General features: G+C 51.1%; 9 protein-coding genes across 9 annotated transcripts; 4 read left to right on the forward strand and 5 right to left on the reverse strand.

The window, feature by feature from the left end:
• K460DRAFT_53070 (uncharacterized protein) lies at nt 1-814 on the reverse strand. The gene is made up of 7 exons (XM_040938494.1): nt 769-814; nt 638-703; nt 517-583; nt 408-465; nt 264-318; nt 145-209; nt 1-94 (listed from the first exon to the last, which is right to left on the reverse strand). Exons 2-7 carry the CDS (start codon nt 695-697, stop codon nt 91-93), a joined length of 309 nt encoding a protein of 102 aa, XP_040789639.1. The 5' UTR covers nt 698-703; nt 769-814; the 3' UTR covers nt 1-90.
• A 5,080-nt stretch (nt 815-5,894) lies between these two features.
• K460DRAFT_413884 (uncharacterized protein) lies at nt 5,895-8,220 on the forward strand. The gene is made up of 2 exons (XM_040937636.1): nt 5,895-6,793; nt 6,843-8,220. Exons 1-2 carry the CDS (start codon nt 6,084-6,086, stop codon nt 7,801-7,803), a joined length of 1,671 nt encoding a protein of 556 aa, XP_040789640.1. The 5' UTR covers nt 5,895-6,083; the 3' UTR covers nt 7,804-8,220.
• Nucleotides 8,221-9,149: 929 nt separating this feature from the next.
• K460DRAFT_402444 (uncharacterized protein) lies at nt 9,150-10,376 on the forward strand (the record flags this gene model as incomplete). The annotated part of the gene is made up of 1 exon (XM_040936526.1): nt 9,150-10,376. One exon carries the CDS (start codon nt 9,150-9,152, stop codon nt 10,374-10,376), a length of 1,227 nt encoding a protein of 408 aa, XP_040789641.1.
• Nucleotides 10,377-10,739: 363 nt separating this feature from the next.
• Nucleotides 10,740-12,500, reverse strand: K460DRAFT_374227 (NAD(P)-binding protein; the record flags this gene model as incomplete). The annotated part of the gene is made up of 2 exons (XM_040934647.1): nt 10,740-12,277; nt 12,431-12,500. 2 exons carry the CDS (start codon nt 12,498-12,500, stop codon nt 10,740-10,742), a joined length of 1,608 nt encoding a protein of 535 aa, XP_040789642.1.
• Nucleotides 12,501-13,180: 680 nt separating this feature from the next.
• Nucleotides 13,181-14,659, reverse strand: K460DRAFT_279165 (FAD/NAD(P)-binding domain-containing protein; the record flags this gene model as incomplete). Its single annotated transcript, XM_040928307.1, has 3 exons — nt 13,181-13,321; nt 13,409-13,723; nt 13,784-14,659. 3 exons carry the CDS (start codon nt 14,657-14,659, stop codon nt 13,181-13,183), a joined length of 1,332 nt encoding a protein of 443 aa, XP_040789643.1.
• A 427-nt stretch (nt 14,660-15,086) lies between these two features.
• Nucleotides 15,087-16,588, forward strand: K460DRAFT_53205 (uncharacterized protein). Its single transcript, XM_040938495.1, has 2 exons — nt 15,087-15,258; nt 15,318-16,588. Exon 2 carries the CDS (start codon nt 15,338-15,340, stop codon nt 16,448-16,450), a length of 1,113 nt encoding a protein of 370 aa, XP_040789644.1. The 5' UTR covers nt 15,087-15,258; nt 15,318-15,337; the 3' UTR covers nt 16,451-16,588.
• On the forward strand, nt 16,588-18,360 carry K460DRAFT_53213 (uncharacterized protein). The gene has a single exon (XM_040938496.1). The coding sequence runs from the start codon at nt 16,726-16,728 to the stop codon at nt 17,950-17,952; it is 1,227 nt and encodes a 408-aa protein (XP_040789645.1). The 5' UTR covers nt 16,588-16,725; the 3' UTR covers nt 17,953-18,360.
• Nucleotides 18,361-18,737: 377 nt separating this feature from the next.
• On the reverse strand, nt 18,738-20,979 carry K460DRAFT_305893 (MFS general substrate transporter). Its single transcript, XM_040930018.1, has 4 exons — nt 20,618-20,979; nt 20,401-20,566; nt 20,254-20,349; nt 18,738-20,192 (listed from the first exon to the last, which is right to left on the reverse strand). Exons 1-4 carry the CDS (start codon nt 20,740-20,742, stop codon nt 18,822-18,824), a joined length of 1,758 nt encoding a protein of 585 aa, XP_040789646.1. The 5' UTR covers nt 20,743-20,979; the 3' UTR covers nt 18,738-18,821.
• Nucleotides 20,980-21,310: 331 nt separating this feature from the next.
• On the reverse strand, nt 21,311-22,831 carry K460DRAFT_331712 (lytic polysaccharide monooxygenase). Its single transcript, XM_040930813.1, has 2 exons — nt 22,104-22,831; nt 21,311-22,051 (listed from the first exon to the last, which is right to left on the reverse strand). The coding sequence occupies exons 1-2, from the start codon at nt 22,459-22,461 to the stop codon at nt 21,663-21,665; spliced, it is 747 nt and encodes a 248-aa protein (XP_040789647.1). The 5' UTR covers nt 22,462-22,831; the 3' UTR covers nt 21,311-21,662.
• Between the last annotated feature and the right edge of the window lie 194 nt (nt 22,832-23,025).

The raw sequence follows: 23,025 nt of genomic DNA on the forward strand, positions 1-23,025 counted from the left end.
CCAGAGAAACGAGCTTCTGCAGCTTACGGAGGATATCAAGAGTAACGCAAGGCTCGCGGCGTATCAGGAAAAGTTCCTCGAAGACTGCAGTCACCTAGGATACTGAATAAGCTTAAGCTCGAAGTCTTCTAATATCGTGCTTACCGGCGGTACGATGACTGGAAGATGCAGCTTCTCGAGACGGTCGACTTGGTGCGTGGGTAGACGTGCTGCGATGATGCGATTAGCAGGGAATCTCGTCCCGAACTTTAGGGTGTACAAACAGCGGTGGAGCGAGCGATGGAGCGGAGGAGCGAGCGATGACGATTCGGATACACCCTGGGCGGAATAAATTAGCAAGCAGCACAAGCAAATATCTATAGCTTTCCTGGAGATGATAATACATAAAGGAACCAGAGGTATCTTACACAGACGATGGCTTGCGCGGGCGAAGGAGAGGAGCGAGGAGGCGGTCGAGCGTTCGGGCTGTTAAGCGTTAGCAATGTTATCCAATATTTGTGACAGTCGCTGCCATACCCGACGTCGCAGGAAAAGTTGTTGTTGTCGTTGTCGTTGTCGTTGTCGTTGGCGTTGCTGCTATATTCGAGACTCATTAGCGCAAGCCATTTCGATACCTAAAGGGTGCAATATGACTCACTTGTTGCCTGAAGGCCTGGTGTTGGTCAGCCGCTTGGCGGTCTGACGTCACGCCGGACATTCGGACCTGGTGTGGATGGTGTCAGTGTCTATCTCTTCAAACAAGCAACGAAGATAGTAAATATAACCTACATGTGCTCGGAGGCCGTTGAAAAAGACAGCGCCTTGGCAGTTGAAGTCACGTTGTCGGGGGTCGGAGGCTGTGGTGAGTGCTGTCAGCGTATGTCTCTTCGCCAAAGGTCAAGGTCACCAAGGTAATGACTTACTTTGTTGCTTGGCAATTCTAAAAATGAAAGTACGCAATACTAGAAGCAGTACTCAGCGACTGTGAGAATCGAAAGTAGCAAGAGATAATTACCACAGTAAAAATACCAATGACGTAAGCCATTGATGACACATTAGGTCCCGTCTTCGCGGGAGCCGTGAGGATGTTGTTTCGGTCGATGAAACTGAAATCCTTTCTTTATTTTGTCGAACTGTGCGATGTCGAAGTGGCAGATAGCCCATTCGGTCGCAATGTCGACGTGTTTGGTAAGCAATTCGTGCATATGGAGGTGGCGTAGCTTCTTGTAAAGCATGCCACGAGACTTCGATAGTCTACGGCACTCCATGAACAGGTGCACTACCGTATGTTTTCCGAGGCCGCAAGGGCAATCATTCGTTGACGAAAGGTTGATACCGGCTAGGTAGCTATTGAGGCCAATAGCGCCAGTGCGCATCTGTAAAAGAATGGTGCTCTGCGGTCGTAGTAGATTCTTGTGGAGCTTGAGACTGTGGTCATTCCACTCAGCAAGAAAACCGTCACGAAGAGCTGGAGCATGCGTTTTGTTCTGACTGAAGTGGTTCCGTCGATACCAGTTCCAGTGCTCTTTACTCCTTTGAAAGGCTTCGCGTTCGCAAAAGTCCTTGATGACCTTAGTGCGGTGTTTCCGTATCGCCCAACGCTGCGCTCCTCGCTCTTGACCATGCCTTTGGTACATAAGATCTCGGGCACCTTGCTCACATTCAAGCTCAGCGCGCCGAAGAATCTCGTAGGGATGCTGGTCCAGTAGGCTTCGCATGGTGCCTGTCTGTCTTATCCTGCGTGCAGCTTCTGTGTCCTGGTCATGCAAGGCTATGGTGCGATGGGCGAGGGCCATCCTCTGCAGGGTGATTGCAATTCGGTCAATGTGGAGTTCCTTTAGGAGTACTTCGCGAGAAGTCCCTTCAAGTGCACCTGAAATCTGGATGAGGCATTGGTACTGAATTTTTTCGAGTTCCATGATTAGAGTTTTGTTGGAGTTCCAGGGTATTGTCGTGTCTTCGGAATTCATGAACCATGCGCCGCATGCATAAGTGATCCGGGGTCGAACGGTAGTAAGATACAAGTTGCGCATGTGATAGAGAGAGGGGCCCCATATGGAGCCAGACATTCTCCGAAGAGTGTCCATTTTGCGCTCAACTTTGCCTCTGATGTGCGCAACGTGGGCCTTCCAGTTTAATGAGGGATCCACTAGTACACCGAGAATCGAAAGGGAGTCACGGACAAGGACTTTGCCCGCGTTCTCAGCCAGTCCAGGAATGTTGGGAAGTTTGGTATATTTTGGATGCTTGGGCCTCCGAAAATGTAGAATGTGATACTTCGGCGGTCCAAAGGTCACTCCATTGGGCTGAGCCCAGGCTAGGAGTTCATCATGTAACAATTCTAAAATGATGTTGTTTCTTGCATGGGATGGCGACGTTACCAGCAGGTAGGTATCGTCAACGTAAGCGAGGGCGTTGATGGTCGCTCGGTATAGAGGCTTCGCTTCGGACAACATCTCTGATGTCTCAAAACTCTCGAAAATAGGCGAAGCAAAGAACAGGAACAGTATCGGAGACAGAGGACTGCCTTGCGGAATGCCGATATTGACCCAGTAAGGATCGGAACGGGCCCCGAAGAAATCAAGCTCGGTGCTTCTATCCGAAAGAAACGAAGCTACTAGTCGGATAAGCCAGTCGGGAATCCCTTTGGCGGCGAGGACCTCAAGAAGCTTTTCGCGATTAACACGGTCAAAGGCCCCACTGATGTCGAGACTCATTAGACTTGATTCATGCCCCCGTTTACCCCGACCCCGACCCCAAGCCGAGTATACGGGATTTAGGAGGTATTGTAGGGCCTTGGTGGTACTGCGCCCGGGTGCTCCAAATTGCACGCGCGGAAGGAGATCATGCTGAATGGCAAGGTCCGTAAGGCGATTGCCAATGAGCCTCTCGAAGGCTTTGCCAAGGTTGGAAAGAACAGCAATTGGGCGATAGCTTTTCGGTGTGGAATAGTCCTCCTTATCGGCCTTACGTATGACAAAGGTAAAAGCATGTTTGAAGCCTAACGAATGGCAAGTCTGCTCCATGCCTGCCTGGAAAAAGTGGGTGATGTACGGTGCAGTGATGTGCCGAGATAGCTTGAGCATTTCGTTCTCAACTCCATCATGGCCAGTCGCTTTCTTACTCGGTAACGAGCCTAGGATCTTCAATACTTCCTCCTTTGTGACGACCTGGGATGACAACAGTTGTCTGCGCTCGGGACTCAACGTGGGTAGCTGGGTGGTGGCTCCTTTGGTACCGTCTTCCTTCTTGCATACGGACTCCGGCCAGACCGTGTTTGCAAAACAGTCCGCCTGCTGCGCTGTGGTTTTGAACTCGGCATCACCAACCTTCAAAACCGGAAACTGAGCCGATTGCTTGGGCTCAGACCATCGTTGAGCTCTGCGAGCCCACATGAATGAAGCATAACGATGCTTCGCAGTTGTGGTAGCAACACGGCGACGAAAAGAATCCCTATTCTCAGCTTTCATAAGCCGCTCAACTGCTTCCCTATGCCTCTCCCAGTACATTCTCGATCGTTCACTGCGCGTCTCCATGTACTCATTCAGGGCCTGACGTTCTAATTTCTGATCTATGAGCAGGGCTTTTGATGGGCGCTTTATCTTTCTAAGACTGGAGGCTTCTGGTACACAGGCTTTGCGAATGGCTGTGAAGCGGTCTACTATCTCTTTGCCGTATGCTTGAAGATCCACGGTGGCTGGCATATCAAGAGATTCAAACTCTTCCTGCGTGCGTGCTAGGAACTCCTCCGTCTTGACATCTTTCCAGCGGTAGCGAATGGTTTTCACGCGAGTCGGTTCAATGTCGAGCTCGAGCCTGATTATCCGATGATCGGACTCGAAACCACGAACTCGGATAGTGTCACAACGGTAAGCGCGAGATGCAATAGCACCGCTAGTTAAAACCAGGTCTATTGTTGTGCAGTACTCACGGCGCGATGTCAGAAGTCCCCGGGAATATGTAACGGTACCCTTCTTCAGACAGGAGTGCATATTGGCGTGGCGAATAGCACTGGCTAATTTTATGCCCTTGGGACACGTTGTCTTAACATCTGGGCCGCCCCATAGCTCGTGATGGAGATTGGAGTCTCCCATGAGAATGTCAGAGGCCGAGTTCATGCAATCAGCCCTCAGCGCATCAAGATCGATACTTGTGAGATGGTTGTAGAAGTTGTGGATGTTGAAGATACCAGATGTAGTCTCGAGATGGAGTGTCGATACGAGGCCCACATTGCGAGTAGGACGCGTTACGGACCAATGGACTTTCGGTATATCATTGCGGATCATGAAGGCGACGCGATCCATCCCCATCTTCTGGATAAGAGCCATATAACGCTGTCTATCCTCGTCCTCCTTGCTCTGCGCTGCCTGCTTGTTGACATGAGTGATGGGGGCTGACTTGGCCTTTTCCTTCTCTTCCTTTGCATGCTTGCGTCTTGCCTTCCTAGTGTTCGGTTTGATTTCAAATTCGGCAAGGTGGACCTGGTCCTCGTAGCTCAGATCCTTTCGCGTGTAGCATTCAATCCTGTATCCAGGAAATTCGTGGTACTTGATGTGTGGAGGCGGATCTTGTACGCAAATGATGTCGGGGCGTCGCGGCCGACCATATTTGGCCTCGAAAGGCAGCCTGATACGGCGAGTTACAGAGTTAGCAAATAAGTCATATACTTTGGACTTTGGGTTTCTTACAATGCAATGTGGTTCCGGAGGTTGAAGTATCTCTTCCGAGAGCACTTCAAGTTGATGGTGTAAAGAACACTGATCAGATCGTCGAGGCCCACTTTGCGTAGACGGCGCTTGGGAACAATCGAATCTCGTGCGGTAGATGGTTTCTTGCGCTTCCGCGAGGATGGTGCTGTGGTAGAGGAGGATGCGGGCGGCGGAGGAGATGGCGGCGACATAGATGTAGGCCCAAGTCCAGGTCTATGTACAGCAGGATAAGCATCAGTCCAAATCGACTTGAAGTGAATTGCCGTACCTGGGCTGCAACGTCGGCGTCGTTGCGGTTTCGTTGTTGCTGCATGAGAGAGAGAGAGAGTCACTGCACTGAGGGTTTCCAAAGCGCCAGCGCCCTAGCTGAGCTATCGCTAGTTCTGAGAAAGAAATTTGAGTGCAGAGATGTTCGTGATTAAATGACTGCACTGAGACAGACGAGATGTGCTGCGTTCTGGCAAACGATGGTGGGCGGTCATTGTCATCGACGTCGTGCTGTCATAAGCCTACTTCTGAGCCGTGTGATCCTGCGCGCTTGAAAGGCGGCCATGCAACGCGACGCGACGCGACGCGACATGTGATCGCCAACGTCTCATTCCAAATCCTTTGATACAGATGACCGTCCAGGCTGGTCTGACGTTGGCGACGTGGCGACATGAGACGTTCACTCGCTCACCCCTGCCCCGGACGAGATGCGGCACGGGAAGACCAAGCGAGGCTACCAACACCACCCGCGCCAATCAATGCCCCGGCCTATGCCCCCCACAACGAAACTTGTAACGCTTGTACCGAACTTACACCGAAACTTGTAACGCTCCTTGTGAGGATGACGCCTCCTATACTCTAGACCGAGTCTACTGCTCGGCGACTTTCCCGCCCCATGTCTAGGTGACCTTTCTGGGGATGGTTTGGCCGATACCTGAGACGGGACATCTTGGGCGTAGCTGAGCATCAAACTTTCTAGACAAAAAGCAAACATGACTTTGTCAGAAATAGCAAGTCTGTCTTATCATTGATTGGCCAGGAAGAATCAGTGGGTCAAGTTGAGGCAGCTAACGTGCCGCTGCACCGTTCCGCCAGGAATTTAACACGTACTATTGGCGGGAGGAGAGTTTCCGTAATTATTGACAGCAGCATTGATGGCCTGATGAAGAAGCAAAGTGTGCGCGTATGGGACCGAGGGAGGCCTTTTGCCGAGGGATGAGGGGTTGGAGCAAGAAACGGGTCTCGGCTGGTCCCTTAGTCGACGAAAAGAGAAGTAGAGAACTTTACTCTGCACAATAGCTCTCTCCCAACCTCTATAGCCAACAATCATCTGCGGCCTGTTATTTTCTTCACTCTGATACCTCACTTCCAAGCTTCTTGCCTATATTCCATCTCCAATTCCTCACCATGGCATCACTTAAGACGCAGTCCCTCCTGAATGAGCTAGTCCAGTCTTTGCAAGGCTCTGTCGACATCGAAGTTGAATCCAACCAAGATTCAGGCACTGTGCCAGACAACGATTCCCACTCCTTCTTAATCAAGAAGCTGTTCGCAAAGTTCCAAGCCATGGAACGCACCCTTCAGCGCATTTCGACCACACTTCGACTCCAGAACCAGCGAGAAGCCCCTAAGCCTGAGCCTTTTGCACTTAGATACTCGCTTAAGCTGCCAACCGATGTTGCCCTAGTCAAGAGTCTCAAAAATGCCGGGATTGTAGAGAAGTTCAACCGAGCCGGCGCTCCATTCGACCAGATCAGAGCTTGCAAAATTGTTTCCGAGAAAAGAACCCTGGTCCTCTACATCGATAACGCAGGGGCTGAAAGGCTCATCCATGAACAACTTGTTCGCATTGGCGAGATTCTGAACTTGAGCCCTGAATGTGGCATAATCCGCGAAAAGTATCTCGTTCATGTCTATGGCTTCCAGTGGGATAGCGAGGAGTTCAAGAACCCACAGCCTTTCATTCGAGGCTGGGGTGTTCAGAACAACGTCGATATCTGCAAAGCCTACTGGACGAACAAGAAACTCATCCTAGAGTTCGACCAACGCAACCATGCTGAAAGGCTCGTCCGTCCAAACCAAAAGGTGTATCTGAGCGGCTATTATGGCTGGGCAGAGTAAGTACCGTACTCTGGTTCTAGTTTCATATTCTAACGTAGTATACAGGCCTATTGATAAGCGCTCACTTCCGAAGTTATGTTTTCGCTGCGCCGAGCCCGGGCATTTGAAGGACAACTGCAACAAGCCCCTACGTTGCCAGAATTGTAGCGGTTTTGGTCACCAGCAATGGGGATGCAAAAAGGATCCCAAATGTCCGAACTGCAAAGGATCGCACCCCGCATGGGCACCACAGTGTCAGGCTGAGCCAGTCCTGAAGATGCTCGCAGAGTGTACTTATTATCGTGAGAAGATTGTCTACTGGGCGCAGGAGATCATGCAGCAGCCCACCACCGCAGCAATACCTGTATACGATGCCCGAGACGAAGGACCCAAATTCCCCCATACGCGTGAGAAACAACCCGCCCAACAGAAGGGGAAAAAGAAGGCCTCCAAGAAAAGAAAGACAGTTGAAAAGGATAGTCAAAAGAACACCGTCCCTGTGGACCGCCAACCAGAGACCTTGTACCGATACCTCATCTCTTCCGCTGGCACTCCAGCGAGATCTTCGCAGCCTCCAACGCTGGATGGTGAAGATATCGTAATGGGTGAGGGTTCACAACCGATGATAATGGAACAACCCTTCGCCCATTCAACCAGTATGCTACCCTCACAATCGACATCTTCTCAGCCTACCGTGGCCCACGCAAGCTCTTCGCGAAGTGTGCCTTCTCACACACCTGTCAAGAACTTCACACTCAACGGTTGGGATCCTCAGCAGAACAACGGACCAAGATCTACTCGCCAACGAACATCTCGGATACCTAAGGAAAACAACGATCCGTCTCAAACTACGCTTCGGATGGGCGAGTCAAGCTTCCAAACGCTGCTGCGGGAGACGACGCCGGGTATAGATATGACATCAGCTAGTTCTAGCGACGATGAGTATGAAACCGAATCAGAGTCAGAGACGGCTTCGAACCAAAACTATGAAGGTCGATATGAAGGTGAGATTCCGATTGGTAAATAGTCACATCTTGAGTGTTCTAGGCTGTGTACACCAATTCCAAGGGTGTTTTCGATTTCATTGTTTATGGAGGAAGGTTACAGTATATTTGAATATGTGTAAGGCTCGTTTGTGTTGTAATGGCAAAACCTCTCTGCTTTTGATAGTGTTTTTCTACGTATTGTTACTTGAGACATTTGCTTGTTGTATCGAGTTTATATCATTACGTTTCCTTCTCAAATACGTGACTAAAGGGTGAAACGGAGTGCTGAGTATGTCTCGACGTTAGACCAAGCGGAGTGGCTAGAGTTGACCCCAAATTAACCCAGGAAGGAATTCCTCACAAGCCCAATTCTAAACATTGCACTTCACAAACTTCCATCATTGTTTGTCCAGGGCTGGGAATTAGTGACGGCTAAGTCGGAGGGGAACGGATCCAATGTGCGGGATGGTAAAGGGGCATTCCTGTGATTGCCGCTCCCCAACCTAGAACCGCCATGAATCCAAAACTAGGTTTGGCCCACTCCTTAGGCTTGGCCTCATTTTCCCCTGATCATCCCATGGTGGTTCGAGTTTATAATTAAGAGACTCCGAGCCGTTCCCGCGTTTCAAGGCTTACAGGGGTTCTCGGATTCGGCCACAATATCGACGCGTGATCCAAGTTTGTGGCGTGCTTAGCTCTCATCTCCACCGCTCTTAGGTGGAGCACTTCATGGATTTACGTACACAGCTGAAACTACGGACGAATTTCCTTCCGGGTCGAGAACGGCAATTCTGCAAGCGAGGTTGATCCCGCGACTGATGTTGATTCCAGCGAGGTTGATCTTGTGATTGACGTTGATTCGCCGGCGCCGCAAGATCAACCTGAGAAAGACGACAGTGCCCCGATTTGCACAGTGGAGAAAACGCGCCTGATGTTGATTCGCTGCCGACGCGAGATCAACCTGAGAGTGAAGAGACTTCCTACATTTGGATAGTCGAGAAATTTTGTGATCTTGCGACGCGGCGCGCCGCTTCAGAGGTATGAATAGGCCTTCATGTCGGAATCACTGGACATCATCATCCTCCAGTTCATCCAACTTTCTTCTACTATCTGATCTTGCCTGTTACACTTTACGTTCAGTCAAAGTCAAATCTCGTTCTTACAGGCTCATACCAACACTCCAGTGTCTTTCATCTATTTGGAAAACACGTGATTCTTCAATCATACCGCTCAAAAGCAAATCTCGAGGTGAGTCGACCGTCCAGTACCGAAGGTGGTAATATCTCTTCCCTTTGATGATAGAACTCCATCAACTAACCGTCTATTTTCATTTGAACAGCATCTCCGTAACCTTTACTGAACCCTTATCACCATTCTCTTTACCGAAATGGCTGCATCGAAGCTCAAGGAGTTGAAGAACTTGCTTGGTAATCTTAACGACGAGGAAATCGAATCGGTCTTTCGTATTATCAACAAGCCAAAGACCACCAATGCCGCCGAAACAACAGCCTTTATTGATATCGATGATATTGATGATGACATCCCCCTACCTGATATTGACTTCAATTTCCCGACCTCAGGTCGAGGGCCTGCTTCTCGGGACGTCTATTACGACGACGACAATGAGGGTGCCGAACGATCCCGCAAACGACCGCGAGCCACCCTTGACTCATACGGCACTACTCCAAGCATTTTCGATGTCGCCCATGACCCATACGTCACTACTCCCAGCTCTTCGAAGTCCACTTCTCTGAATTCATCTCGAGGAGGCCGCTCTTCGAAGTCCACTTCTCCGACTTCATCCCGAGGAGGAGGGCTCGCGGCATCAATCTGGTCCTCGAATTCCTCTATTAGCCCGTCCTCCCCAATTCCATCATCTCCACCTGAAACGTCCTCTCAAGGTGTTGTCTCTGTCCGAGGAGGGAAACCTCCGCCCCGGTACCAAGGAAGCTACGAAGCTGTTTCTGTGCCGATGAAATCCCAAAAGAAGAAGTTCAAGTCCGGTAAATATACAGGGCAAAATTTCTTGCCGGCGATAGCAGACATGTGCAGCAACGACCCAGATTATGTCTTGTTCCTTTGGCACTCCGGTGTCCTACAGAAAGGCCACGATAATTGCGATCCTGATGTCGTCGACGCGATCGGCAATCATGAAACCTTGAACCCCCAGGACATCCAATCCTATGGCCGACTTCTCCCTGCGACGGAGTTTTTCATTTGTTTCGGCGAGACGCAAACCGGAAAAACTATGGCTGAGTTGCCTGGGGACTATGCCACCTCAATGGCTGAAAATAACGTAATGAAGCGGGCACACCCTTGGTTTGTGGAGGCCTACTACTTAGCGTGTAAGGAAGGTCGTTTCGGCAATATCAAAAAAGGGAACATGCAGAAGCGATGCCCGGACAAGAAACAACGCCCCATCAAGAGCTGGTATCGGAAAAGCACGCATCCGTTCAAGAAGGATGAAGCTCATCAGAACGCGGCCAAGGAAGCAAACGGGGGCAACAAACCAGCCATCCAGGTCGGGAAGAGCGATCAGGAGACGGAAAAGAACAAGGGGGGAAATATCCCGGGAGGAGATGTGCTGCGATTACCTGGAGATGCCACCGTTTGATCGCTGTGTAGTGTTGGAGGGGGTACGGCCACCCCCGGTTAGGTACCTACTTTTCTCGCATGTCTGCTGTTAATCGTCACTTGCTTTGGTTGTTCTTCTTGAAATGTTCTTCGTATTCTTTCTTGGATTTCTTGATTTATCGCGCTGTCTGGTTGGGTTTCACTTTTGTTTATGGACGTTGGTGGGTTATACTAGTCGGGGCTAAGTAGCCTATTATCGCTAAATCCGAATCAAGACGTTTCTTAAATGACAGTCTTCTACAACATTAAATAAATCTAATCAACGCCATAGCAATGTAGTGCTCTGTAGTACATGTATCCTTCTAGTCTTAGGCAATGTACTCCAAATCCCCAAAGATATCCTCTAAGCATATTTTGAAATGGTAGCTAAAGCACCCTCCTTCTTCAAGCTCTCTATAGCCTTAGTAAGCTCAGTGACAAAACGCTCGTCGTTGCGCAGGTCGTCACCAAACAAGGACTTCACGCCCAATAGTTTCATTGGGTCAGAGCCTCCTGCGCGGGCAAGAGGCTGCAGCTCGGCAGCCATGGGGTCGAAGCTGAGCGGAAATTCATGGCCCTGCTCGTTGATGCCTTGCAGATAGCAGAACCATGCAGCGGTACAGAGTGTAAGGCGGCGAAGGGGCCCTCCAGCCTGGATCTGTTCAGCGATCGAGGGCATGATAAACTGGGGCAGCTTGCCCGAGCCACCAAGACAGATACGCGTAAGCTCATCTTTGATAGCGGGGTTGGAGAAGCGGCTGATGAGCGTCTTGCAGTACTCGTCGATATCGACGCCGGGAATCCGGGGCAGTAGGGGCTTGACCTCCTCCTGCATCATGTTGAGAATGTACTTGTGGAAGTGGGGGTTGCCGATAACTTCGTGGATGTACTGAAATCCAGCAAGGTAGCCGGCGTAGCCCATAGCCGAGTGGCTGGCGTTGAGCAGGCGAAGCTTAGTAAGCTCAAACTGTTCGACTTCCTCGACTTCCTTGACGACCTGAACACCGACCTTCTCGAAAGGCGGGCGTCCGTCGGCGAACTTGTCCTCGATAACCCATTGCATGAATGGCTCAGTCACAACGGGCCATGCATCCTCAACGCCAAATTCTTCGGCGAGGTTTTGGACATCCTCCTCGATGGTCCTTGGTGTGATGCGGTCAACCATACTGTTGGGGAAGGCGCCATGTTGAGCGAGCCATGCTGCAACCTCAGGGTCGCGGTGCTTGACGAAAGTAAGCAGCATGTTGCGAGTGATGTCGCCGTTCTTCTGCATGTTGTCGCATGACAGAACTGTGAAAGGCTTCAGGCCGGCTTTGAAACGCCGCGCCAGTGCAGCGTAGACATATCCGAAGAATGTGCGCGGTGGGCCCTTGCCGCTAAGGTCGTATACAATATCAGGATGCTCGATCTCTAGCTCATGGGTATTTTCGTTGTAGAAATAGCCGCTCTCTGTAATAGTCATGGAAACAATGTGGGTATCTGAGTGTGCCATCTTGGCAATAACAGCCTCGCTGCTGTCGGGAGCGAAGAGGTAATCCGAGATACTGCCGATGACACGTGCCTTTGTTCCGGCGGAAGAACGCTCAATGACTGTGTACAGGTGATCTTGAGGGGTAAGGGCGTTCTTCATGTCCGCATCGAAGGGCTGTAGGCCGACACCGCAGATGGACCAGTCGCGGAGACCGAGCTGCTCCAACATGCTGTCGACGTAAACCGCCAAATGAGCTCTGTGAAAGCCGCCGACACCGACATGAACAATGCCATGCTTGAGGGTGGTCCTGTCATAGGTGGGAACGGTCGCATACTGCAGTTCTGACAGATTATTGTTGTTGAGCCGCAGCGATGTTACCCCTTGGGCGCCTTGGGCTGCTGCTGCTGCTGCCTGTGCTGCATGGTGTGCTGCTTGTGAGAATTTTCGGGTGTGGAGATTCGGTAACACCGCCGTTTGAATCTGTCGCTGTGACGTTTGTGAAGCGGAATTTTCCGCTGCGGTCCTCGCAGCCTTCGTGGAATTGCCGCTTGCGACGATGGTTCGTGGGATATTCTGGACGGAACCTCTGAGGGTTGAGTTGAAGCGCTTCTGTACAAGGGCAACGGCGAACTTGGTCTGTCGCATAGAAGTCATTACGAGGGAATATACGTTGACCCCTAACGAAGGGTCAGCTCAGGTTTTATCTTTTCGAGTAGTGGGTCCAGGGTCCAGGGTCCAGTTAAATATAGATGACTAAGGCATGATGTGCTTTTCATAAAATTTATCGATGGGGACACAACAAGTGCACAGCAATAGGCCTAGACCTGCGGTCCACCCCTTTACAGCTCCTGGCTATAGGGGGCTCTGTACGCCTTGGAGCCTTGATGAAGATAAGCCTCTGAGCACGGCCACGGGTGGCAACTAGCCCTTGCAGAGTTGCAGATTCATCCTCCTTCTAGCTGATTTTGCCTTAGACTCGTGTATCTTATCGCTTATCTTCCCCTAACTATAGGGGATTTTAGCGTACTAAGAACACCGCGCGTCCAGACCACGTTACGCGTGTACGAGACGTAAGTGGATGAAAGGATGCTCCTGTCTTGTGCAAATATCTTCCAACACATATAAATACATCGTGTCAGAGGCGAGGATTGAACAGCCAACTCCACTCAGCGTCTCGATATTGAAACTGTAAATCCGCGCTTCTTTTCTCGATGCGAAAAGCGCGCCGAACTCGCTGACTCGACGAAAGGGGGTGGGAAAACATCATGAAGGCAACAAGCTTGGCGACTGGTACCTGCAATCATGAGAAAGGGGACGAATCATGACTCGGTCATCTAGTTCGGCCTTGGTCGACCTGGATATTTGGCACCGAGCAACCTCCACCCATGCGCGATCCTGAAATCGTCTGGGTATGCAGCGAGAGTAAAAAGTACATCCTTACTATTATCACCCGGTATGTAGCCTAAAGCCTGATCCTAGGTGGGGTCTAAGTCAGCATGAGGGTTTCAGGCCCACATATCTCGTGTAAAAGGTGTAAGAGAGTATTTAGGGCTTGAACTAACCTTGCCCACTGTCATCTGAATGGATCCCTCAATCCAGCGTTGTGGAGAATACTCGTGCGAGGGCGAGCGGCCTTTGATCAGCTCCAGTATATTGTCTCGCACGATACCAGCCTGCACGTGAACGGCCCGGGCCATACGGGGTCCGCCGTGTTCAGCTACGTCGCCAAGTGCAAATATATTCGGAAAGGCGGAGTCGCCTGCAGGTTGGAGTTGCAGCGTCGGTTTGACCAGGATGCGGCCGGTCTGCTTCGAGATGACCTCAGGTAGGAACGTGCTCAGGATTCCGGAATTGGGGTTCTGGCCCGTGCAGGACAGCTGTGAGGACATGCGCTCAATTTGTGTACGCTTAATGGGGGGGCAAGGATGCTAACTTACTACTAGATCATACTCTTCCGTGCTCCTGTCTTGAAGCTGTATCATCTTGCTACCGGGGAGAGTCTGCGGTCGGGCATTGTATCTTATGGTAACTCCGATCGATTCCAAGATATTGGCGACTTTGAGTTGGAGCTTCGGTCCGAAACTTGGCATGACAACGTCACGAGAGCTGAACAACGTAACAGACTTGTCTGGGAAATAAGTCTTGATATCTGCGGCCATCTCGACGCCAACAGCGCCAGATCCTAGGACAGCAATGCGAGAGGCTTCAGCAACACCTCGCTGTAGCTTGTGTAGTTCATCACAGGCGCCTTCACGCCCTGTCGATGCCATCTTTGCTGGTGGCGGCTGCGAGGAACCTGTGGCAACAATCAAGTACGCATAATCGATGGCCTGCCCGTCGGCCAACAGGACTTGGCTAGGCGTCACTCCGGACGCCTTCTCGTGAATATGCAACAGTGACCCTTTTTTGATCGCACCGCTCAGAATATTCTCATACGGGATAAACGCGCCCTGTTCATATCCCGTCACAACAGCGTATCGCGGAAAGGCGAACAGATAGTTGAAGTGGCTATTCTTCTCGACCAGAACAACTCGGTATCCCGTCGGCACAGCGTTGGCTAGCCAGTTAGCGACATGGATGCCAGCAAAAGAGCCGCCGACGACGACGATGTTTTTAGGCGAGTCTATGGCCTTATAGGTAAAGGTGTGATAGATGGTGGTGATGCGCAGTCGAAGCAGGCGTATACCGTAGGGCAATACCAAACCTAGCACCGAAGAGAAGAGATGAATACTGTTGGCTGCCGTGGTAAGCCAGCTGGGGGTGTCTTTAGCTGCTACGTTCGGCCCCCTCTTGTTTCCTTTCGTGTTGCTCATTGTCAGGTCTGCCATTGTGTTGTCGTCAGGTACGCGTAGGGGATGTGGATAATGCAAAAAAGAGTTCGCTCAAACCAGCTGGTCTGAATTAAACTCTTCGTAGTTCGGAGAGTTACTTCCAAGCAACACTTGTATCTTGAGTGGGCGACAGGCCGCGGAATATCCACGGAGTCATATCTGATGATCTGACAAATCTATCCGCATTCAGGCCCTCCTTCGCTTATGTCCTGTATCGGACATGACAGTCGGCCTGCTCGGTCTCGCGGAGATGCCGAAAATGCGAAAACACTATGCCCCCCCCCCCCACTCTACATCTAGCGAGGCTGGTAGCCGCGTCATGTTCTAGTTGTGTAAAGCCAAGAAGTGGATGCACAGTAATTGGGCACGTGATCTTGCTAGCTCGAGGGCCCAGGCTTTGGAGCGAAGAGGGCTAGCATTGCGCTTCGTATGACCAACAAAGCATCGTTTCCGATGATATGGTCAGCCAGTAGAGACGTGGAGACAGCGTAGTCAGGGCGTAGCTAAGCAGGCTTTGGTTGCGTTGTGTGGAGGTGTCAAAGTTGTTGGAGTATGAAGTAAAAGCGAGCATGTACAAGTCCGTGCGCACTCCCGAGATCCTCCTGCAAGCCTCACACAATCACCAACATACCTCCCTCAGTCATACCTCACTACTGCAGGATGCCGCGCCCCTGTCAAAAGCGGCGTGCGAGCGCAGCGGCAAACCGGAAACCCAAACCTGCAGCACCCCCACCGATACGGCACAAAGCACGCCAGAAAGCAATCCATAATGCCCGTCGCGGGCGCGGGCGCGGTCGCGGAAACATGAGCGGCGGTCGACCCTCTCGCAACCAGCACAGTGGGGAGGGCACAGAACAAGACTTCATATCGTTTGCGTCAACAGGGAACAATTTCCATATGCTTCGCCGCGCAGGAACCCAAAACGACCCAATTGCGCTGGACGGGATTGAGGATTCGGAGCTCGAGGACGGGGAGCTTATGACGGACGATGATTCTGATTCTGACAGCATGGACGATCTGGATATGTACGACGCAGAGGATATGATGATCAACGTCCAAATGGACCAGTCGTTCACGGGCAAGGGAAAGACTCGGAGGGCAGAGGTGATGTTCACTATACCACACGCCATTTCGATCTACAGGGGATTGAGGCAGACCGGATTTCAGCTGCTCATGACGAAGCAGGAGAGATACGGCGCTCAAGAAGTAGACACCACTTCGGAATTGGCCTCATACAATTCGCTTGCGCCATCACCGTCGTCTCGTCAATCAAGTATGAGCAGCGCAACAAGCGAAGCGTCTGACGCTTTGTCGGAGCCACACAATCCTGCAAGCGACTACATGTTCAATTGGGGAAAGTACTCCGGCCAGTACTTCGCAGATGTTCCAGAGCATTATCTGCGCACCATCGGCGGTCAGCTAGACATCTACGAAGTAAAACATCCTGGCTTGAGGGAAGCTTTTGAGTACTACAGGCCAGGACAAGGGCGTACTGCAACCACACTCCAGCCACGAAGCCAACCACCACCACAACCATCGCAATCACGACAAGCAGCTCCAAGACAGCAACGAAACATTCGACCGAACGCCCAGTCGCCTTCCACATCGTACACCTTCGATAAAGGAGCACACAAGGGCAAGCGACTCCACGAAGTGCCAGAAAACTACCTGCGTACGCTGGAAGGCATGAAAGATGTGATTAACAAATGGCCTGGCCTGAGAGCAGCGTTACATGACTTCAATGACAAGACAGGAAGACGGGCTAGGGTATGACGCAGGGTTCGCGACTTCCGTGAGATTGGTGGTGGTCTGTGCTCAAACTTTTCAACTACCTCTACACGAAGCTCCCCAACATCCCGACCTCACGGTGAATGACAGCAGCATACGGGCAGGCCTGGTGGTCTTCATAGAGCGATACAAACGCTACTTAATAGGTGCAAAAGGTGCTGAATTCATCCAGGCTACCCGTTCCTGTTTCCGAATCACCCTCGCTCGCCCCTGCCGGCAGCTCTTCAACACCTCGACCCGGCGCATGTAACAGCAAGAAGATGCCGACACGCTCGGGCAAGAACTTTGCGGTCACGACTGAGACGCCGAAGAGCAATGTAGGCCTCACACCCTCACCAGCCATTGCGAGCGGCCCACTCAAGCGAGCAACGAAGCGTATGCGACCGCAGGACTCGGATTCGATCAAAGCTCGCTCACATAATATCAATAAGCGACAAAAGAAGAGCAGTGCGACCAGGACTGCACCAGCATGTTTGACCTCCAAGCCAGCAAAGTCTCGCGAATGCCCCCGGCCTTCCCACACAGCATCGACCTCCCGCGAGAACCTCTGCGATGCTCAAGCAGTAGACGTGCGATACGATAAGACACAAAAGAGGACGACACAAAAAGATGCGGGTGGGCGGGCAGGTGCTAGACGTCAGGATACCGCTCAGAACGCAAATACATACAGCCTGTCTGATCCGAAGTCCAACTTGGAGAGTCAGTCCGCCCATGTTATCGATCTGACGCAGGACTCAGACTCAGACGCAATGGGCTGCACCATGACAAGGAGAGAAATTCGTGTTGGCGAGGATGATGAAGCTGAGAGTGATTCGAGGTATGCTTTGAGTCGGAGGCAGCCAGGCCAAGCTAGGAAAACCGTACGACCGGCACCTCAGGTCAATTCAGAGCTGCTCATGGAGGAGCAGGAGGAAAATTTCCAGCCCCAGATTCGTGTGACCAAGAAGGCTGGCGCGGTCAGCTCAAAGCAAAACGTCAACCAGGACGAACGACACGACTCCCTCCATGACATTGATGTCAATCACCAGAAACAGACTAAGAAGCAGAAGAAGGCAACTTCAAAGCAGAAGAAAGCCCTCGAGAAGCAAGAGGAGAAGAAACTCTTGAAGCAGAGAAAAGCCGACAAGAAGCACGAGAAGAAGGCTCATGACCTAGTGAAGGAAAAGACCCAATCTAGAGCTGTTATGTTCACTGTTGCAGAGGCTATCACAGCCCTAGAACAGGCCAAGAACGATCCTACTTCCATACCCACGATTGCTTACGACTTGCCAACCGGCGCATGCTTGACGTATCCGGTCCAGAGGTCATATCACTTGGGCGCTATGGGTAGATACGGCGCAGCGATTGTGCAGAGTAACCCACGAGACCCGAGGGCCCGGAATACGTTAGCGGCACCCACGCTACTAGACGGTAGGGTTACGAAGTCCTCTAGGCCCCGTCAACACACGTTGAATGTCGCACCACCCTGCAGGATCATGAAGGCCTAGGGGCGGGCCTGAAAACTCGGGAGGATCGAGACGTTAACCCCGAAGATGCTCATGCGATTCAATCGCGTGTTCAAGCAGTGGGAAGAGAATCACCAAGGCGACACCTTGAGTCATGGTAAACAGGAACGCAAAGCTCGCCAGGTATGCTCGAAAAGCTTAACATGGCTTTCCAAAGCCTTGAACGACTTTGGAAAGACGCTTGTAGTCCTCCAGGAGTGCTGGAGGCCATGTCCACCTAGTATTCTAAATGGGTGGTGGAACTATAAGTAGTGCACAGGTTGGAGGCATGAACGATTCCATCAACGATGCGGAGTCACTACCGCTTCAGCCAATAAAAATATGATACACCTTATGAGCAGCGCGCAACCCTACGAGACTAACTATGTTTGCTCCTTCGCCTCGCGCTTTGTCCTGCGCGACCAATCTGTCACACGTTAGCTCGCCCGAGCAGGCTATGATGTGTTCACATCTTACATCCCAAGGTCAAACAGTACGGCGGAGTGGCTGAAAATCCTGCGCGAAGGAAAGAAGAATGAGGGTACAGTAGAAAACACTGGCTTGGGGAAGCGCTCAACATTGACCGTGCTACCTGTGCATCCTCACCTGTCACACAGCTCTTAACTCACAGCATCAATCATTTCAGACGACGTATATACACCCGCGAAGTACCATCAAGTTGCCAGGGTCCGTTATGCGACGGGCTCCGTATCCTCACATGATTTCTCGATCATATACAAGATAATCACTTCAGGCAGAATCGCTCAAGCGCCAATTCCATATAACTTGGCGTTATCATGCTGAGTCCAAGGCCCAATTTATTAAAAGTACAAGTCTTACCTATACTAACTATAGGAAAGCTAGATCTGGATCTACCTAGCTTGCATCTCCACATGGTTGCCGTCTTTTGCCTTGATAGCGTATGCCAACTCCTCGTCTGCTTTTTCTGCCCTCTTTGCATCCTCCTCCCCTAGCTTGACATTGCGAGCAAAGAACACTATTACTAAAAGGATCCCAGATACGCAAATTGAGCCAATCGCCAGACGTTGCTGTGTCTCTCGGTAACATTTGTCGATGAGATTCCTTTGGGTGCTGCCAATCTTATATTTCTTCGCAACAACAATAGAGCCAAATATACGCTTACTTTCTGCCTTATTGAAGTGGTTATCCAGTCTACTCGGAAGAAGAGAATTCCACATGGCACCACTAATGGTTACTCCGAGGTTGGAGCCGAAGCCTAGGGAGGAGAGATAGACTGCGGTAGCGACGGCAATTTGGTCGTTCTCAAGGACAGCCTGCAAAGCCACCTGCAGAGAGACCTGAGCGAAACCACGGCCAACTCCGAGAAGCGACTTGGACGTGATGAAGGCGGCCTCGCTGGCAATGTGCGTACCGGAGATGTTTGTGAGATAGATAGGTAATCCAGATGCGAGGATTATCAAGACCACACCAAGTATGGTGAAAGGCTTGGTTTGCTTAACATACTTCAAAGAAAGGCCGCAGACTAGTGCTCCAATGTTGTACGCGACGCGCTGAGCGTTGTCGACGCGAATCGCGGCTCCCGGCGAGTAATGGCCAGCAACTTGCAGGAAGCTCGAAAGGAACGGTCGATAGATACTGTCGGATGTGGCAATAATAATCACAGTTACGCAGGCCACGATGACGTTGCGCTCCTTGATGGTTCGATACGGTACGATGGGGTTAGGCGCAAACTTCCCGTCCCATACCAGGAATGCGATGAATGTCAGGACGCCGATAATGAGTAGGACGATAGATGATGGCTTCTCCCATCTATGTGTGTTATTTCGCCCCGCAATGGTCATGGGGAGAAGCGTCATCGCTAAGCCGGCGATGAGGAGAAACGCGCCGATTATGTCGAGCTGAGTGACAATATGTTTTGTTTTGCCGAATACGCCTGAGGGGGCGCCGTGCATCAGAGATAGCCGCTCGCGAATCAATCCCATATGTTTGGCCCGCCGGCCCATCCAGAGCATGATGACGATGGTAGGGATCGCAGTGACAGGCAAGACAATTGCCCACATGCCGTAACCCCATCTCCAAGTCGAGTGGTCGAGCATATGCTCGCCGAGGTAGCTTCCTCCGTAGAGAGTTGGGATAGCGGTGAGAGACTCTGGCAGGGTGAATAGGATTCCTCGATTGACGAGGCTCGTAACGTCTGCGACAAAGATCTGCTGTGTGATATTCCACCATGCATCGCCCAACGAGTCAAAAATTCCTCCTGCCTAACGAGTCGTCAGTTAGCTGTTCACAAGATATTCGAGTTTAAGATGAGTCGTGACATACTAGGAATGTATCTACGTTTCGGCAGGCAGCAAACATGACGTTGCCCAGAGCCATAGAAAGGGCACCTCCCGCAAAGCCTAGTGGGCGGCCAAAATGCTAAGTAACTTGTCAGATGAGTTTTGAAGACAACTTGCGGGAGTTGCATACATCGGCGAGCTTGGCAAGGAGTGGGTAGGCCACAATTCGTACGATGCCATTGATGATAGAGCCGGTGGCTAACAGGGAGTGCCTGTCAAAGTGGCTCGTCGCATACGGCTCATAGACATTCTGTGTGTACACCGTCATGTTCATGAAGAAGTTCATGACAAGCAGACTAGGCCATGGTTAATCTTGATATCGAAAGAGATGCTGCGAAGCAACATACCAGCCAATGGCACAGCCTAGAGCTCGAGGCGTCCATAATTTCCGTAGAGCTTCTGACGCTATCCCTGGTCTCTCTTCTACGACAGAGGTAGAGGATTCATCCTTGGTTTGCTGTTCGGCCGCCATTTTGGAGTGGGACAGGCACGACCAGTTGGGCGTTGATCAAGGAGTATTCAAAAGATAAAGTCTTAGAGCCTTTGCCCTACGAGGCGCGCCGTTTCTTATGGGGAAGCCGCTGTCGCAACCCACGCGGCGGGAATCCCCAATCCAGTTGGCTCCCCTGCGCGGAGATTGGATTATCATTGCTTCATACAGTATGAACGAGTTGGAGAGGTTTGTCAGTAGCTGGTCGTGACTACAAGAGCTACGCCGTATCCAGGCTACGCATGCAGTTTTTTTCCATGGTTCGCTGCACGTCCAAGAGTCTTGAGCCGCCCTACCGAACCGTAACAAGTTAGCAAAATTGTGACACCTTGGGCTCCGGCGGAATATCCCTGCAATCTTCTCGTATGAAATCTTATCTGATCCCCCGTTTACGAATATTGGTGGATCCGTCGGCTATGCGAGCCTTGGCTGTTTCTTGGCATCGCCTTAAGGTTAGTAATATGCGTTACAAGCCATGGCTACTGCGTTGCATTGGGTGCGAAACTCCGTCCCGGGTCGGCTATAAGGCGCAATGATTCGCTTCTGCTTTGCAGGAAAATTCTGATTGATTACCGTCATCCGGGAACCGGCCACGAGGGAAACGGCAATCTGATCCCTACTACCTTCACGCCGCAAATCGCCCGATATCTTAACATGGTAGTCCAACCGGGGGTAGTAGAATGAATGGCAGCGCGAAAGTTGTCTAAATACATTTTGTATGGAGTAATGCGATGCGTGGTGTGAGCGAAGCAACTCCCATCGGAGTAGTCAAATTGGTAGGCTCTTGTAGGTAGGTTAGAAGGTAAGAGAAAGTATGTACATGATAGCAAGCGAAGGAAGTATGCACATGAAGAGAAGTCATCACCCGCCAGTCACTACCCTGCTCACGTTTCATTCGATACTCAGTTTGCAGCAGTCCACAGCGCCGGTCCCGGGAATGTATATGTCGTCGGATTCGTATAGACATTGAATATAATGCCCGGCTCATTCCTCTTATACAAGCTCGTGCCAGCAACGCCACTGGTAGGCGCAACAGAGCCACTACCACCAACTTTCAGGTTCAGACACTGAGGATATAACTGAGCGCCATTGTCGTTTTGACCACCATGCAGAGCAATGATTTCGTGGCGGATGACGTAGTTTCCTGGCGCAAGCTTGCCTGGGAGGACAGTGGACACCTTGAAATTGTTTTTAATAAGAGAGTCTGTGACCCAGGTTCCTGGTGTTACGATCGCCGATTGGGAGATCTTTGACCACTTGAGAGAGGTGGAGGTAAGAGTAGTGCAGTCACCTAAGCGTTGATTAGTCTAAATCAGACACACTTCTGTGAGGCGAAGACGTACCGTTGCAAGGGGCGATATAGTTGATGATAGGCCCCTTATGACTTTCAGGCCATGTGCTCCACTCAAACTCGATTGTATCCCCAGCGTTCACGTTGGTATAAAGACGTCCAGCGGTCGCGCTCTTGTGACAGTTAACATCCGCTGAACCAACGGAAGCGGGCTCGACAAATCCGAGGTCCTGGTTCAAAGAATCCCAACCTGCGGTTTGGGGCCTACTATTCGCAGGGTGGTAGAACCAGACAGGATCACTACCGTTGGTGAACGTTCCCTTGATGTTGACGCCTTTGACGAAACCGTGGGCGGATGCGGTATCAAGCAGGACGGCGACCGCGCCAAGAAGGAGAGCAGATGTGTACATACTGATGTTGTGGCGATGCTGAGGGACTGAGTTCGAGCTGGTATTTTCACTATCGCTGTGATGTTGAGCAAAGAACGATCATGCCCTACTTTATACTTGTCTCCGATGTTGCTGAAGCACTACTACCTTGTCATGTATACCACAATGCGACACGGAGTGCATCTCCCGCATTGACTCAGGTAAACCACAAGGATATCAAAGTACTACAAGCTTAGTTTTTCGGATTCTCGTTAGCAATAGGTAGGTTCATGAAGGGTTAGGATCACTCGTTGCTCCTGTGTCTGACGCATACGTGTCGCATAGCGAGCGTGGTGTACTGCGGTTCGAATCACGACTGGAGTCGAAGAGAAACATATTGCAGCGATATTATGTTTGCCTCGAAGATATGTCTGTGAATTGCGCTAGTGTGCTTGGCCAGCTCGTGGCCGGGTGCTAGTCCTGGGTGTGAGCCTGGTTTTCCCGTCGGGCAATACCGAGGTGGGACAGCCGATGAACCGCGGCAGCCGATGAACCACTTTTTACTAGTAAAAAAGCTAAAAATTAAGATTTTATTTATTTAATAAC

The sequence above is a fragment of the Cucurbitaria berberidis genome (genome assembly GCF_010015615.1).
Source record: "Cucurbitaria berberidis CBS 394.84 unplaced genomic scaffold K460scaffold_2, whole genome shotgun sequence".
Classification (NCBI taxonomy): Eukaryota; Fungi; Ascomycota; class Dothideomycetes; order Pleosporales; family Cucurbitariaceae; genus Cucurbitaria; species Cucurbitaria berberidis.

Coding starts and splice junctions, on each gene's coding strand:
- K460DRAFT_53070 (XM_040938494.1), bottom strand. CDS start 697: ATGTCCGGCGTGACGTCAGACCGCCAAGCGGCTGACCAACACCAGGCC. Junction 466..516: donor AACTTTTCCTGCGACGTCGG/GTATGGCAGCGA, acceptor AACGCTTAACAG/CCCGAACGCTCGACCGCCTC. Junction 210..263: donor CCATCGCTCGCTCCACCGCT/GTTTGTACACCC, acceptor GCATCATCGCAG/CACGTCTACCCACGCACCAA.
- K460DRAFT_413884 (XM_040937636.1), top strand. CDS start 6,084: ATGGCATCACTTAAGACGCAGTCCCTCCTGAATGAGCTAGTCCAGTCT. Junction 6,794..6,842: donor GGCTATTATGGCTGGGCAGA/GTAAGTACCGTA, acceptor CGTAGTATACAG/GCCTATTGATAAGCGCTCAC.
- K460DRAFT_53205 (XM_040938495.1), top strand. CDS start 15,338: ATGCCGCGCCCCTGTCAAAAGCGGCGTGCGAGCGCAGCGGCAAACCGG.
- K460DRAFT_53213 (XM_040938496.1), top strand. CDS start 16,726: ATGCCGACACGCTCGGGCAAGAACTTTGCGGTCACGACTGAGACGCCG.
- K460DRAFT_305893 (XM_040930018.1), bottom strand. CDS start 20,742: ATGGCGGCCGAACAGCAAACCAAGGATGAATCCTCTACCTCTGTCGTA. Junction 20,567..20,617: donor CTAGGCTGTGCCATTGGCTG/GTATGTTGCTTC, acceptor ACCATGGCCTAG/TCTGCTTGTCATGAACTTCT. Junction 20,193..20,253: donor GAAACGTAGATACATTCCTA/GTATGTCACGAC, acceptor ACGACTCGTTAG/GCAGGAGGAATTTTTGACTC.
- K460DRAFT_331712 (XM_040930813.1), bottom strand. CDS start 22,461: ATGTACACATCTGCTCTCCTTCTTGGCGCGGTCGCCGTCCTGCTTGAT. Junction 22,052..22,103: donor CTATATCGCCCCTTGCAACG/GTACGTCTTCGC, acceptor ATCAACGCTTAG/GTGACTGCACTACTCTTACC.